The sequence below is a fragment of the Oncorhynchus mykiss genome, chromosome 18, assembly GCF_057628025.1.
Source record: "Oncorhynchus mykiss isolate SJ-2025 chromosome 18, ASM5762802v1, whole genome shotgun sequence".
Classification (NCBI taxonomy): domain Eukaryota; kingdom Metazoa; phylum Chordata; class Actinopteri; order Salmoniformes; family Salmonidae; genus Oncorhynchus; species Oncorhynchus mykiss.
Window position 1 is genome coordinate 46,065,452 of NC_143039.1, and position 16,389 is coordinate 46,081,840.

A 16,389-nucleotide genomic window follows, 5' to 3' on the forward strand; every position below is an offset into this window, starting at 1 on the left:
TGTTTGTCACTCACCACCTCTCTCTCCCTCAGTCTCTCTGTGTCCTTGCCGAAGGTATTGATGTGTGTGACGTGAGCGTAGCTGTGTTCTCAATGTGAACGGGCCTACTTGTTGTCAGGGTCCGTGGTGCCTTGTTCTGTAGCCTAGTGACTCGACGGGTGTTCCTGACGCCAGTCTCACCACTGGTTTATTATCACTCTGTGTCCTGGCGTCTCTCTCCTGTCCGTCCCCCATGCCCTTTCCTCCGGTGCCCCTCGTCCTCACCCATGGTGGCTGTGTCCGTCAACAAATCAGTCTATTCAGGGGCTTTTTACAGCTGTTCTCTCGTTTTGCATGAACAATGAAAATGAGAGCTTTCTCTGAGTGTAATATTTCAGAAATTCATTTTTGACATGACCTGAAATCCATATCAAAGCCTTTCTCATACTCTCTGTAATCTCTACCGCTGTAACCAGGTAGAAGTTGCCCTTAGTCACAATCACTGATCTAGGATCATATTACCCTCCCCTAACCTTAACCATTAGGGCCTCAAACCTCAACACGGAACTTAGATCAGTATTCCTAGGGGTAACACTCCTCAGAGTAGATCAATCTATTCATTTGTCACCCCAGTGTACCCTCTTCAGCCCAACCCTGACTCCCAACCCTGAGTTTCAACGACATTTTATCGGGGGGCCCATATCTCCTGCTGTCATCTCTTAACAGCGCCTGTGTCTCACTGGACGACCGGTGTAGGGAGCCTTTTACTACCCCTGTCAAAACGTGCTCCCGCCCTCATCCCACTCTGCATGGTTGGTTTGTAAATGCCTCCCTGTTGCCTTGATAGCGGGCCGTGGATGTCGCCAACACTATTCTCTATGCCACCACAGAGTGTTCGGCAAACTGCCCTTTTTGAAATAGGCCTACGGTATGTAAATTCAACGGTGTCACAAACATTCCAAGACAATTCAAGTAACGACGCACACGGCAACGTTAATGTCACGGAGGTTTTGTTTCCTGAACCGTAGGCTACAGTATCTCTCTCCGACATGTCAAAGATGGTATTAACACCAACCCCCCCTACCTTCATTAGCTCTGTGTGTGATTAGGCATGCTCTAATGATGCAGACTTCCACTCTGTCTGGGAGTGCTTCTGCCTGGTTGACCCAGGGATTTTAACCTCTCACTGTCTGAAAAGAAGTGTGTTCTATTAGCAGCAGGCTGTGTGCTAATCTCCAGACTCCATCCCTATCTCTCTCTGTGCATCTGCTGTTATAGAGTGTGACGCGTAGACCTATATGTTTACCTAGTGACGCCATTTGGATTGGCTTCATGTTAGCTCTCTGTACCTTTTTTTTTTTTTAATAACTGATCCTGTTGCAGTTTGTTTTGTGTTGCTCGTAATGGCTGCAGTTTACTGAGAAGAGGGAGAACTGAGATAAGAGCAAATGGGCCTAACTGCTGAATTTGTTTTCTGTCACTGTGGGTTTAGGCCTGTGTACCCTCTGTAAATAGAACCATGTTGCCCCCTAACTGTAGAATGTGGTATTACAGGGACCTTCTGTCATTTGAATGAACCTGGAGAGAGAAATTGAGGCTTTGTGTAAATTAGCCTTAGTTTTTGTGCTACTCAATGTCTAAAACATACTCCATTATACTATGCCACAGGCTACACACTTACAACACACTATCCTACTGTACTAGTGGGATTCAACTGAACTCTATAACCCCTGTTGTATAAAACTCTGGCCCCCCCACGCCATCAGATCCTGTTCTCCCCCTTTTCTCAGTTTTTCCTAACTTGCAAGCAGGCGTATTGAATAGAACAGTATGGAGCAGGGAAAGTCTCTGGCTGGCTCCAGCTGGCTCAGATTCCTCTACAGGAAGTGTTTGTGCTTATAGCAGCAATGAAGGGGTCGCGGGTTCACTGCGGAACTGTGGGGGCGCCCTGTGATGATGCGTCAGGGCCACACAGCTGGTGACTGGACTGGACACCAATAGAATGTATTCCATTAAGTATATACTTGTGGGCACAATTGGAGTGCTCAGGAGAAGTATACGGAATGGAACACGACCAGCCGTGTGGCCCATTAATACATTGTTGCGATTTCTCTTTGAACCGTATTGCTTAGGTTTGCCTCTGTGTGTCTCCACATTGCTATTAGTCTACTGTATTTGGAGACTGGTATTTCAAGGGCTAGTTTGATCCACAGTTATGCAGACCGCAGCGCAGGAAGGAGGAAGAGGCAGGGAAAAAGCAGAGGATGAGACGGGTAGAAGATGGAGAGGGATGGAGGGATGCCAGCCGAGAGCATGGGTGAGCGGAAGGCAGACCGACAGAGAAACAGAAGGACGGGGAAAGAGTGACTTCCTTTTTATGATATTTTTTGTTTTATAGCTGTACTGACAAGACATGCCAAGGCCAGTTAAATAATGTTCCCGCTGTTGCTGTCTGTCATCCTCTTCCTCCCTCTCATATCCACCTCTTCCTCAGGCTGCCGTCATTATCATGTTTCCTGTGGGTTATTTAAAGATGGGAACGGAAGACGACAATGAGAAATATGGAGCACGGGGGAAATTTCTCCAAACCTTAAGGTTTGAATAGATAAAATGTAGGCAAATAGTTTTTACTCCAGCGCTTCATGTCGTGTGTGCCTTTTTGAATGTGCATACACAGTGTTCATGTGAGCACGGTCTTTCCTCATGGGCATGGGCTAGGGGTGTTTTTCAGTTAATGGATGTAGGCTTGTGTGTGTGTGTGTGTGTGTGTGTGTGTGTGGTCTTGTATGTCAGGGTGACCTTGTTGGCAGACTCCCTATCCTACATGATGCTGCAGACTCAAGCAATTTAGCGGCCTATAGGGGGAGGGAGAGAGGGAACGAGACCTGGGGAAAATAAAAGAATGGAAAGGAAGACAATGGACTGATAATGTTGGAATTGGAAGTGTGAATAGCAGGGACCTTCATGACTTTGGTCAGTGGTCACAATGAACAATTTGTGTGTGCGGGGGGGTTCTCGTGTGAGATTCTGGTCTCTGTATGAAACGGTTCATTCTCAACTAGGGTTACAAAGGGTCGGGAAATTTCCTGAAATTTTCCATGAACTTTGCTTAAATTCATCAAAAAAGCAATTCTATTTATTGTGGTATATTTTGGTTAAACTATCCCCAATTCAATGGAATTGCAACCCTCTGCATGCACAGTGCATTCTTCCATCACATGTGCAGTGCATTCTTCCATCACATGTACAGCTGATTCTCAACATCTTGCACACTAATGAGATGCTATTGAGCCCACACTACTACACTGTCTGAGCCCAGGACTACATGCTTTCTGGTAAGTTTTGATTACAATACTGGGTGGGGTGAATAGATTTTATATGACATACATAGTATGTAACTAGTAAATAGCAGCCTACCGCAAAGTGTGTTGTTAACAATTTCTGCTAGTTAGTTTTTTGCTACCATATGGGTTTTAGCTTGCTTGAGCCTGCTAACTGAGAAGTGTTAATTCACCTATTTCCATACATGTTTCATTTTAAAACATTTATCTTACAAAGGAGTTGTTTTAATCTAGCTGCTTAACTATTTATCTCTACGTAAAATTGTATTTGTTTTTTTATACAAAAAAAAATAGAATCTTTACAGAAAAATGCCACGGGCACTATCTGATGTATGGAGACATTTCACTGCAGCTAATGTAGAAGGAAAAGCTGCGTACATTTGCAAATACTGTGCCAAATCATATGTGAAGAATGCAACAAAGATGCAGAATCATCTGGCCAAGTGCATAAAGTTCCCTCAGCGCTCACAACGAGCAACCTTTGGCAAAAGACCCTCTACTTCTATTCGAGGTGAAAATGATGAATCAGACACCTTATCACTAGCAACAGCTCATGGTCCTCCTGGAATCATTTTTTTTGACTCAATGGAGGAACGTAGTCATAAATGCTGATGAATGTCTTGCTCGAGCTGTGTATGCAACTGATCACCTCTGATGCTCACAGGCAATGTGTATTGGAAGACATTTCTGAATGTTCTTCACCCAGCATACCACTCTCCAACCAGACACGCTTTATCTACTCATTTGCTGGTGAAAGTCAAGCAAATCATAGAGAAAGCAGACTGTATTGCAATCATCTCTGATTGGTGGTTGAATGTTCGTGGGCAAGAATAATTAACTACATCATCTCCACCCCTCAACCAGTATTCCACAAGAGCACAGACACACTGCTCTCTACATTGCAGATGAGCTGAAGGCAGTCAATGACCTCAGAAGGTATTTGCACTGGTGACAGACGATGCTGCGATCATGAAGGCTGCTTGGTCTAAAATGGAGGAGTCCTACCCTCACATCACGCCCATTGGCTGTGCTGCTCATGCATTGAATCTGCTCCTCAAGGACATCATGGCACTGAAAACAATGGATACACTTTACAAGAGAGCTAATGAAATGGTTAGGTATGTGAAGGGTCATCAAGTTATAGCAGCAATCTACCTCAACAAGCAAAGTGAGAAGAGTATGCACACCACATTGAAGCTGCCCAGCAACACCAGTTGGGGTGGTGGTGTCATGTTTGACAGTCTCCTGGAGGGGAAGGAGTCTCTCCAAGAAATGGCCATATCACATTCTGCCGATATATGGACAGCCCCATCAAGAGGATCCTCCTGGATGATGTATTTTGAGAGAGAGCGGTATGCAGCCTGTACCTCCTGAAACCTATAGCAGTAGCCATTGCACGGATTGATGGAGACAATGCCATCCTGTCTGATGTTCACTCTGCTTACAGATGTAAGAGAAGAAATGCGTATTGCCCTGCTCACTTCACTGTTGCTCCAAGCAGAGGAAACTGCAGTTCTGAAGTGCATCATAAATCATGAAGACTTCTGCCTGAAGCCCATACACGCCGCGGCGTACATGTTGGACTCCAAGTATGCTGGCAAGAGCATCCTGTCTGGTGCAGAGATTAACAAGGCCTATGGTGTCATCACTACCGTGTCTCGCCACCTTGGCCTGGATGAGGGCAAGGTTCTTGGCAGTCTGGCAAAGTACACTTCCAAGCAAGGGCTTTGGGATGGAGATGCGATATGGCAGTTGTGCCAACATATCTCAGCATCCGGGCAAATTTGAGGGTTTTTGAGCCTGACAATGAGCCGTCCTCAACAAGATTGGAAAGTGACAGTGACGATGAGGCCTCCAGGGAGAAGACATGGAAGCCTGAGAGGAAGACATTGAGGAGGTCCAGGGAGAAGACATGGAAGCCTGAGAGGAAGACAACCAAAGCTTTAGTTTCTAGACTATCATTTTACAGATGATATGTTGAAAATGTTTTTGGGAGATGCGATGGATCATTCAATATTCCCTTTTGTTGTTCAGTGAAATCATCCCATGTGAAGAGTCAACTAATTTAATTCAAGTTCAATCTGTAACTAAATTGTTTTTTATTTCTATTGCAATTATGTCTACTTATGATAAGGTAAATGTATCCAATGAAAAAAACATATACATTTTAAATGGTATTAATATTGATTTGCATATATTTCCATTAATTCCCACAAAGTTTCCACCTCTGAATATTCCCCAAAATGTGCAACCCTATTCACAACCGGCCATTAGAGTGCAGAGCCTTATAAAATCATTTACATTTTAGTCATTTAGCTGACGCTCTTATCCAGAGAGCCTTAGTTGTGAGTGCCTACATTTTCATACTTGTCCCCCGTGGGAATTGAACCCACAACCCTGGCGTTGCAAGCTCCATGCTCTACCAACTGAGCCACACCGGACCAACCTTTTGTGTGTCTCTCTACCACCTCTCTACCTTCCCTTTATCTCCTCTCTTCTTTCTTCCCTCCTTTCGTTCTCTCATCTCTCACTTTCCCATTTTTCGTTTGTTCGTTCATTCGTTCTCTCTTTCCCTCCAGTATCTCTCTGTGCCATGCGCGTACAGTAGTCTAACATCTCCATGCCTTCTTTGTCCAATGAGTCACTCTCAATTCCTTGGTTATTTGGGAGTTTTATGTAGACACACACACACACACACACACACACACACACACACACACACACACACAGCAGTAAACATTTCCTATTCCGGTGGAGGAGCTTTGAAACAGACCCCCGTTAGAGGCCCTGACCTCTTGGCCTCCAGTCTTTTGCACACACTGCTCTGCTCATTCACTCAATGTGTGTGCGCCTGTGTTTGTGCGCTTCTGACCTCTGACCTTGGCTATTTCCTTTGATAATCTCATCTTGGTAGTGGATTCAAACCCCTCCTTAGCTGAGTACACTTACAGGCAATCAAGCCGAGCAAGGTTAGCTGAGGTAATCACATCACACTTCATTCTTTTATGTGTGTTTTACAGTACTCCTGTATGTGTGTACCTGTCGGCTGTTTCATACTTGAGTACTCTCATCTCATGCATGTCAGTGTAAGTAATGAGGCCCAGGAGCTACCCCCCTCCCCCCTCCAACAACAAACACAGTCACACCCACTTCAGAAATGACTGATGTGAGAGTTTGGTCTGCGCACAGATCTGATTTATTTTTGATAGTCTTTCGTCAGCTCTATAAATCAGAAGTTCAGACGTTCTTAGAGTTCTGGATAATTATTGCAGGGGTTATTAGTGGTGAGGTTAAGCTCAACGAATGTCCGATTGCGATGTAGCTCTACCGTTTTTGTTAACTATTGGAGACGTAGTATCAAGCCCATTTTGACAGTGTTTAGTCTGGCTCTTCCACTAGAGTGTAAGGGATTGTGTGTTTGAGTGTTGTGTAACTGTTCACCCCTCACACACATCGGTCTCGCCTGTCCCACAGTGGTGGTTTTAAACTCTTGACCTCAGATTTGTGGCTGTCGCTAAAACATTGACACTTCCCTTATTAGGCCTTTCTCTCTCTAGTTTGTCTCGGTATTGGTTTTCTCACTTTCCATAAGCCACACTTCTAGTTCTCATCTCAGGGTTTTGGTTTTTAAGCAGGTAGATATGGTGTTTCTATGATTCTGACGTGTGATCGGTGGATTGGCCCTGGGCAGAGAGGACGGTGGGTAATTTAACACTAGAGGTTCACCGAACAGACTTGCATGTGACAGTCCTAGTGGAAACCACAAGCTAGACAACTGGGGTATCGCGATGTCTCCAACTGTTTCCCTAAAATAATGGTGACTATGTGATGTTATGCCCACTGCTACTCTATATAGGCCTGGCCTTTCCAAACTCACGGTCTCACTCACTCACTCACTCACTCACTCACTCACTCACTCACTCACTCACTATTCATCTCCATGTGATTCTAAATTGGATTCTATGACCTTTTATGTGTTTTGGTTGATCTTGTCTTGGACAGCAGCTCGGTTAGAAGTTGTTGCCACTGTAACATTAGCGTTGACATGCAGGAGAACAGTTTAGAAATGCAATGCATGCACGTCCATATTGTGTACGCACACACACACACACACACACACACACACACACACACACGGTTCTCTGTGAGGGCTGAGTAACTCAAGGACCCCCTGCCATGCTGTCTATATGTATTCTACCCCCTGTCCCCCTGTCATGCTGTCTATATCTATTCTACCCCCTGTCCCCCTGTCATGCTGTCTAGATCTATTCTACCCCCTGTCATGCTGTCTATATCTATTCTACCCCCTGTCCCCCTGTCATGCTGTCTATATCTATTCTACCCCCTGTCATGCTGTCTATAGCTATTCTACCCCCTGTCCCCCTGTCATGCTGTCTATATCTATTCTACCCCCTGTCCCCCTGCCATGCTGTCTATATCTATTCTACCCCCTGTCCCCCTGTCATGCTGTCTATATGTATTCTACCCCCTGACCCCCTGCCATGCTGTCTATATCTATTCTATCCCTTGTCATGCTGTCTATATCTATTCTATCCCTTGTCCCCCTGTCATGCTGTCTATATCTATTCTACCCCCTGTCCCCCTGTCATGCTGTCTATATCTATTCTACCCCCTGACCCCCTGCCATGCTGTCTATATCTATTCTACCCCCTGACCCCCTGCCATGCTGTCTATATATCTATTCTACCCCCTGTCCCCCTGTCATGCTGTCTATATCTATTCTACCCCCTGTCCCCCTGTCATGCTGTCTATATCTATTCTACCCCCTGTCCCCCTGTCATGCTGTCTATATATATTCTACCCCCTGTCCCCCTGTCATGCTGTCTATGTATTCTACCCCCTGCCACGCTGTCTATATCTATTCTACCCCCTGTCCCCCTGTCATGCTGTCTATATCTATTCTACCCCCTGTCCCCCTGTCATGCTGTCTATATCTATTCTACCCCCTGTCCCCCTGCCATGCTGTCTATATCTATTCTACCCCCTGACCCCCTGCCATGCTGTCTATATATCTATTCTACCCCCTGTCCCCCTGTCATGCTGTCTATATCTATTCTACCCCCTGTCCCCCTGTCATATTGTCTATATCTATTCTACCCCCTGTCCCCCTGTCATGCTGTCTATATATATTCTACCCCCTGTCCCCCTGTCATGCTGTCTATGTATTCTACCCCCTGCCACGCTGTCTATATCTATTCTACCCCCTGTCCCCCTGTCATGCTGTCTATATCTATTCTTCCCCCTGTCATGCTGTCTATATCTATTCTACCCCCTGTCCCCCTGCCATGCTGTCTATATCTATTCTACCCCCTGTCCCCCTGTCATGCTGTCTATATGTATTCTACCCCCTGACCCCCTGCCATGCTGTCTATATCTATTCTACCCCCTGTCATGCTGTCTATATCTATTCTTCCCCCTGTCATGCTGTCTATATCTATTCTACCCCCTGTCCCCCTGTCATGCTGTCTATATCTATTCTACCCCCTGTCCCCCTGTCATGCTGTCTATATGTATTCTACCCCCTGTCCCCCTGTCATGCTGTCTATATGTATTCTACCCCCTGTCCCCCTGTCATGCTGTTTATATATATTCTACCCCCTGTCATGCTGTCTATATGTATTCTACCCCCTGTCCCCCTGTCATGCTGTCTATATGTATTCTACCCCCTGTCCCCCTGTCATGCTGTCTATATCTATTCTACCCCCTGTCATGCTGTCTATATGTATTCTACCCCCTGTCCCCCTGCCATGCTGTCTATATGTATTCTACCCCCTGACCCCCTGCCATGCTGTCTATATCTATTCTACCCCCTGTCCCCCTGTCATGCTGTCTATATCTATTCTACCCCCTGTCCCCCTGTCATGCTGTCTATACCTATTCTACCCCCTGTCATGCTGTCTATATCTATTCTACCCCCTGTCATGCTGTCTATATCTATTCTACCCCTGTCCCCCTGCCATGCTGACTCACTGAGATCATCCGTCTCACATATCGTGACTTCATGCACTCACCCACTTTTAGAGTGTACAGCATCGTTACTCTTTTAGTTAGATAGCAGTTCCCTGCCACAACCCTCATGTTGTTCTCTCACTATTTTAGACCGTAATGTCATACTCTCTCACACTCACTCTCACTCACTCTCTCACTCTCTGTCTCTCTCTCTGTCTCTCTCTCTGTCTCTCTCTCTGTCTCTCTCTCTGTCTCTCTCTCTGTCTCTCTCTGTCTCACTCACTCACTCACTCACCTTGGTTTAGTGGTCTATCAAGTCACCCACAGTCGGAATAGTTCCATTCAAAGATGGCCATTAATACATTTAGGAAGGAGTGACATCTCCGTTGCTATGAGTGAGCCAAACAGAGACGGCAGCACATGCTCACACATGACACGCGGGTTGACACGCGGGTTGACACGCAGGTTGACACACACACACGGACACACACACACATGGACATATGCGCAAACATGCACAAAGGAAAGACGATCTCTCATGTTGTTTCCTCCCTAGCTAGAGAAAGAAGGAACCCAACGGTTTCATTGGTTTTATTCAATTTCTGAACTTTTTTATAGTGGTGGTCGGAGCAACGGCTCAGTGCCGGGCGCTTGTTTCAGGGGAAAGGAATTCAGTGTATGAGTGTCAGAGTGCAAGACAGGGGCTAACGAAAGAGCGAGTGAGACTAGAGAGGATTGGTGTAAAGAGCGAGTGAGACTGGAGAGGATTGGTGTAAAGAGCAAGTGAGACTAGAGAGGATTGGTGTAAAGAGCGAGTGAGACTAGAGAGGATTGGTGTAAAGAGGGAGGTAGCTCGAATGGAGAGAAGGACTTGGCAGAGATTACTAGTCTCTCAGCAGTGAGGCTACGTGTTCAAAAAGGAGAAGTTGGAGAAGGACAGCGAAGACTGGGATGGAAAGTTGAGAAAAGTTAATCTAACAGCTGACTATTATCCAAGGCAACAAAAAAAAACAGGAGAGATGCTTCTATCGAACAGGCTGAGGCAGAAACTTCAAAACTCTTCAGTAGCTTGTTGCTCACGGACTTGCCCGTCTTAGGACAGACCTGGGATTGGTATTGGACACCGGAAGTGGTCACTCTCGTTTTAAGTCTTTGTGGAGCGAACTGACTCTGGGTCAGTTAGCACGTAAGCGGTTAGCAATGGACCTGCTCACGGACCCGGCGGTCGTCACGCCCATCCTGGTGGTGGCTGCTCACTTCCTCTCTGCTGCCGGGGTGTGGTTCTCCCGTCGACGGCGTACCCCTCGTTTCACACCAGGTATATTTATACTCATTAAAGCGCATAGGACTGGAAGGCAGAGAAAGAGAGGAAGAGGCTCCTCATCTCCTTCTGTCACTGCTGCCTCTTTATACCCCTCAGACAAGGAGAGGGAGGGTGTTTAGTGTGACTCCTGGCTTCCTACTTCCTCTCTGGACTCCTCCCCTTTTTGGTGTCATTGGGTGACTCTTGTCAGCATGTCTTGTGTTGGCATGATGGCTTGTTCACTGCTGTGTTGCCGGTTGGAATTGGAAAGAGCGGATGATTAGCGGTTAGCCTATTGGTCAATGTATTGGGGTTTTGAATTAGTGTAGATGACAGTTAGCATGTAGCTTCTTTCTGTTGGATTTCAGTTTAAGGAGACTGTTACTTTCCAGAGTACTTTTTTTATTTTTTATCTCATAGCCTTTGACTTGCTAGTCTGATTTTAGTTGTTGTGTACAGTGTGTGTCTGATTAGATCTCTACCGGTGTGAGTCATTCTAGGGCAGTTCTCCTTATTTGGCCTTTTCTACAGCACAGCTGCTACCTTTTCATGTGCCACTGTTTCATATCAACTTAATTGGCGTTGACGTTTTTGTTTGTGTGTCTGCTTTTTAGAATATCGTGTCAGCCTAATGCAAATGAGCAACGTCACTTTGGTGACAATGAGCAGCTCCCCACCGTCACCTGGCCAATTATGCTGAGCTGATGATAAGCACCGTAACAAATATGTTGTTGTACCGGTGCAGTCCTGTACGAGGCCTACGTCCTTTAATGTAAAGCCTAATACAAGATATGGAAAGCATCACAGTCGGTCTGGATCCAGCTACCTGTTATCCCAGTGGTAAGTGACTTTGATCGCCTATTCTAGCATGAGCCACTATGTACTCAATAGCCAGAAAGGACAACAGTGGCCGCTGGTGAGGACGTTCTGCTAATTGTCTGGGTCGATAGGAGCTGAGGAACGGTGAGGGATCGTCCGGCTCTTGTGTTCGACAGCGATGCCTCGGGAGGAGTGACCATTTTCCGACTGCCACTTCCTATTTGTACAGGAACCTACCTTCACGATCTGAAGGGACTGGATAGGACAGCTGTGCTGTGTTCCATTTCTTGGGGCTGTGTGTGGGTTTCACTCTGTGTGTGTGTGGGTGGCACTGTGTGTGGGTGATGCAGGCAAGCATGTTTATTAGGCTTTCTAAAGTGTGGTACAGATTGATACATAGCTGTGTGTGGGTGGCACTGTGTGTGGGTGATGCAGGCAAGCATGTTTATTAAGCTTGGAAGAAGAAGGGAAGAAGGGATCCGGCGCAACGAGGAGCTCAGAGAAGACCTGGAAATAGAGATCGCCAGAACCAAGCTCTCAAAAGGCGTCATTGTAAATTGTTCTAGGGCTGTCCCCGACTAAAACAAATCTTGGTCGACCGAAAGTCCTCTTCTTTCGACCAATCGATTGGTCCAAAATGTTCAATGTGTATGATTTCATAGAGGCACCGTATGTGGGTTTTAATCAAATCAATTATATGCATTGAGTTTGTCTCATGCTTTAAACACACCGTCTGATGAAATAAGACCCAAATGACAAGAGATCAAGATAAACTTAACCTGAGCCGACCACCCTCCTTCAGCTCCTGCTGGCTTTCGCCGATTCTGCCTTTACTCTCCAGAAGTTGCCCGGTACAGACTACACGAGGTGTTGGCAACTTTTTTTTAAATGTGGAATGCCAATTCATCTTACTGTTTCTACCGATCTGCGTGCCAGTTAAGTGCACGTTTTTGTATAACTTATTTCATTCATAATGATGTCTTCGTATCTTAAAATCCTTGTTATGTGGTTAATCAAAATTCCATCTAAATCTAAATGAAAATTATACAAACCTGAAAAAGTGTAAAACATAACCTACATAAAGCCAACAAATAAAAATATTGCATCCTGCAGGTATAAAATGTCCTGATTTAAAAAAAAAAAATTGTATTCAATATTCTGGGCCCTCAGTTTCCCACGCCAGTGAGCTCTGGACGGATGCATCTGTCGGCTATTTGAGCAAGGGATAAGAAGTAGTCAGGTAGGCCTATTTTATGAAATTTCCACTGGATCAGAGCGTGACACTTTTCACCTTCACGCCGAGTGGTTATCGAAAGGGGGAGAGCAGTCCAAGATTTTTCAAATACATTTCGGAACTATTGTCATTCTCAATGGATGTTAAAACAGACTTTGTTTGCTTGCTGTTTGAGGTGAAGAAAACAACATTACTTTGAGAAGCTCCACAGTTCATTCGTGGTGGTGGGTTAAGCCAATCAGAAATACTATCAGATCCCCATATGGGCACGTTTATATGCATACATTTGCACGCAGGCCAGATGGCTTATAGGCCTAATTCTATGTGTAATCAGGTGTGCGTCCTTACTCAACAAAAGACCATGAGTAAATTGACAACTCGTACATGGTATGACAAGTGTAGCATAGGTTGTTCACTCTGCAAACAACGCGTCCACTCCGACAATGAGAGCGGTAAAAGACCGGAATAAGAATATATTGAATGCATTAACAGAAATGACCCTAACAAAACATTGTAGATAATTATAGGGTTTAATGGTAAATGTAGTACTGGTGATATACTGTATGTAATGGGGAGCTATAGCCTATCAAACAATCAACCAGACCACTAATTGAGGTCAGCCCTACGATTTACTTTAACCAGCATCTTCACCCACTGAGCACCGACCGACACCGGATGTCCATGGACGTTGAAAAGTAGTTGAAAGTTGGTCAGTCCACCCTGGCCTTGATGTTAACGTCCACAGATGGACCAGACTGGACCAAATCTGAACCCATCATAGACGTACCAGTCAAAAGTTTGGACACGTACTCATTCAAGGGGTTTTCTTTATTTTTACTATTTTCTACATTGTAGAATAATAGTGATGACATCAAATGACACATATGGTATCATGTAGAAACCAAAAAGGTGTTAAACAAATCTAAATACATTTTATATTGGAGATTCTTCCAAGTAACTACAGTTGAAGTCGGAAGTTTACATACACTTAGGTTGGAGTCATTAATACTTGTTTTTCAAACACTTCACAAATTTCTTGTTAACAAACTGTAGTTTTGGCAAGTCGGTTAGGACATCTACTTTGTGCATGACACAAGTAACTTTTCCAACAATTGCTTACAGACAGATTATGTAACTTATAATTCACTGTATCACAATTCCAGTGCGTCAGAAGTTTACATGCACTAAGTTGACTGTGCCTTTAAATAGCTTTGGAAATTCCAGAAAATTATGTCATGGCTTTAGAAGCTTCTGATAGGCTAATTGACATAATTTGAGTCAATTGGAGGCCTACCTTCAACTCAGTGCCTCTTTGCTTGACATCATGGGAAAATCAAAAGAAATCAGCCAAGACCTCCGAAAAAACATTGTAGACCTCCACAAGTCTGGTTCATCCTTGGGAGCAATTTCCAAATGCCTGACGGTACCACGCTCATCTGTACAAACAATAGTACGCAAGTATAAACACCATGGGACCACGCAGCCGTCGTACCGCTCAGAAAGGAGATGCGCTCTGTCTGCTAGAGATGAACGTACTTTGGTGCGAAAAGTGCAAATTAATCCCAGAACAACAGCAATGGACCTTGTGAAGGTGCTGGAGGAAACGGGTACAAAAGTATTTTTATCCACAGTAAAACGAGTCCTATATCGACATAACCTGAAAGGCCACTCAGCAAGGAAGAAGCCACTGCTCCAAAACCGCCATATAAAAGCCAGACTACGGTTTGCAACTGCACATGGGGACAAAGATGGTACTTTTTGGAGAAATGTCCTCTGGTCTGATGAAACAAAAATAGAACTGTTTGGCTATAATGACCATCGTTATGTTTGGAGGAAAAAGGGGGAGGCTTGCAAGCCGAAGAACACCATCCCAATCGCGAAGCACATGGGTGGCAGCATCATGTTGTGGGGGTGCTTTGCTGCAGGAGGGACTCGTGCCCTTCACAAAACAGATGGCATCATGAGGCAGGAAAATTGTGATTATATTGAAGCAACATCTCAAGACATCAGTCAGGAAGTTAAAGCTTGGTCGCAAATGGGTCTTCCAAATGGACAATGACCCCAAGCATACTTCCAAGATTGTGGCAAAATGGCAACAAAGTCATGGTATTGGAGTGGCCATCACACAGCCCTGACCTCAATCCTATAGGAAATGTGTGGGCAGAACTGAAAAAGCATGTGCGAGCAAGGAGGCCTACAAACCTGACTCGGTTACACCAGCTCAGTCAGGAGGAATGGGCCAAAATTCACCCAATCTATTGTGGGAGGCTACCTGAAACATTTGACCCAAATTAAACCATTTAAAGGCAACGCCACCAAATACTAATTAAGTGTATGTAAACTTTTGACCTACTGGGAATGTGATGAGAGAAATAAAAGCTGAAATTATTCATTCTCCCTACTCTTATTCTGACATTTCATGTTAACATAAAGTGGTGATCCTACCTGACCTAAAAAAATGCATTTTTACTAGGATAAAATTTCAGGAATTGTGAAAAACTGAGTTTAAATGTATTTGGCTAAGGTGTTTGTTAACTTCCAAATTCAACTGTACCCTTTTGCCTTTGATAGCTTTGCACGCTCTTAGCATTCTCTTAACCAGTTTCACCTGGAATGCTTTTCCAACAGTCTTAAAGGAGTTCCCACATATGCTGACACTTGTTGGCTGATTTTCCTTCACTCTGCGGTTCAACTCATCCCAAACCATCTCAATTGGGTTGAGGTCGGGCGATTGTCATCTGATGCAGCACTCCATCACTCTCCTCCTTGGTCAAATAGCCCTTACACAGCCTGGAGGTGTGTTGTCATTGTCCTGTTGAAAAACAAATGATTGTCCTAAGTGCAAACCTGATGGGATAGCGTATCGCTACAGAATGCTGTGGTAACCATGCTGGTTAAGTGTGCTTTGAATTCTAAATAAATCACTGATATTGTCACCAGCAAAGCACCCCCACACCATCACACCTCCTCCTCCATGCTTCAGGGTGGGAACCACACATGGGGAGATCATCCGTTCAGCTACTCTGTGTCTCACAAAGACAGGGCTGTCGGAACCAAAAATCGCAAAATTGGATTCCAGACATGACAGATTTCCACCGGACCAATGTCCATTTCTTGTGTTTCTTGGCCCAAGGAAGTCTCTAAATGTTCAGCCATAAAGCTCTGATTCACACTGTCTCATCTGAACAGTTGATGTTGAGATTTGTCAGTAACTTGAACTCTGTGAAGCATTTATTTGGGCTGCAATATCTGAGGCTGGTAACTAATGAACTTCTCCTCTGCAACAGAGGTAACTCTGGGTCTTCCTTTCCTGTGGCAGTCCTCATTAGAGACAGTTTCATCATAGTGCTTGATGGTTTTTGCGACTGCACTTGAAGAAACTTTCAAAGTTCTTGAAATGTTCCGTATTGACTAACCTTCATGTCTTAAAGTAATGAGGGACTGTTGTTTCTCTTTGCTTATTTGAGTTGTTCTTGCCATAATATGGACTTGGCTTTTTACCAAATACTGTATCTGTATAACCCCCCCACCTTGTCACAAGTAATTGGCTCAAACAAATTAAGAAGGAAATAAATTCCACAAATTCACTTTTAACAAGGCACACCTGTTAATTGAAATGCATTCCAGTTGACTACCTCATGAAGCTGGTTGAGAGAATAGCAAAAGGGTGCAGAGCTGTCACCAAGGCAAAGGGTGTCTACTTTGAAGAATCTCAAATATAAAATTGTTTGATTTGTTTAAAA

General features: G+C 44.7%; 1 protein-coding gene across 15 annotated transcripts in view; it reads left to right on the top strand.

Annotated features, from left to right (window-relative positions):
• LOC110496159 (microtubule-actin cross-linking factor 1) overlaps positions 1-16,389 on the top strand; it is a 271,227-nt gene that overhangs the window by 78,168 nt on the left and 176,670 nt on the right. The window contains exon 1 of one of the 15 annotated variants that reach the window (XM_090208570.1): positions 9,719-10,608. The exons of 13 other annotated variants lie outside the window; for them this stretch is intronic. In XM_090208570.1, the coding sequence (XP_090064696.1) occupies positions 10,491-10,608 (118 nt within the window). In that variant the 5' untranslated portion in view covers positions 9,719-10,490. Of the gene's footprint in view, positions 1-9,718; positions 10,609-16,389 lie in introns of those variants that run through there. One more of the 15 variants, XM_090208566.1, reaches the window with a different exon arrangement.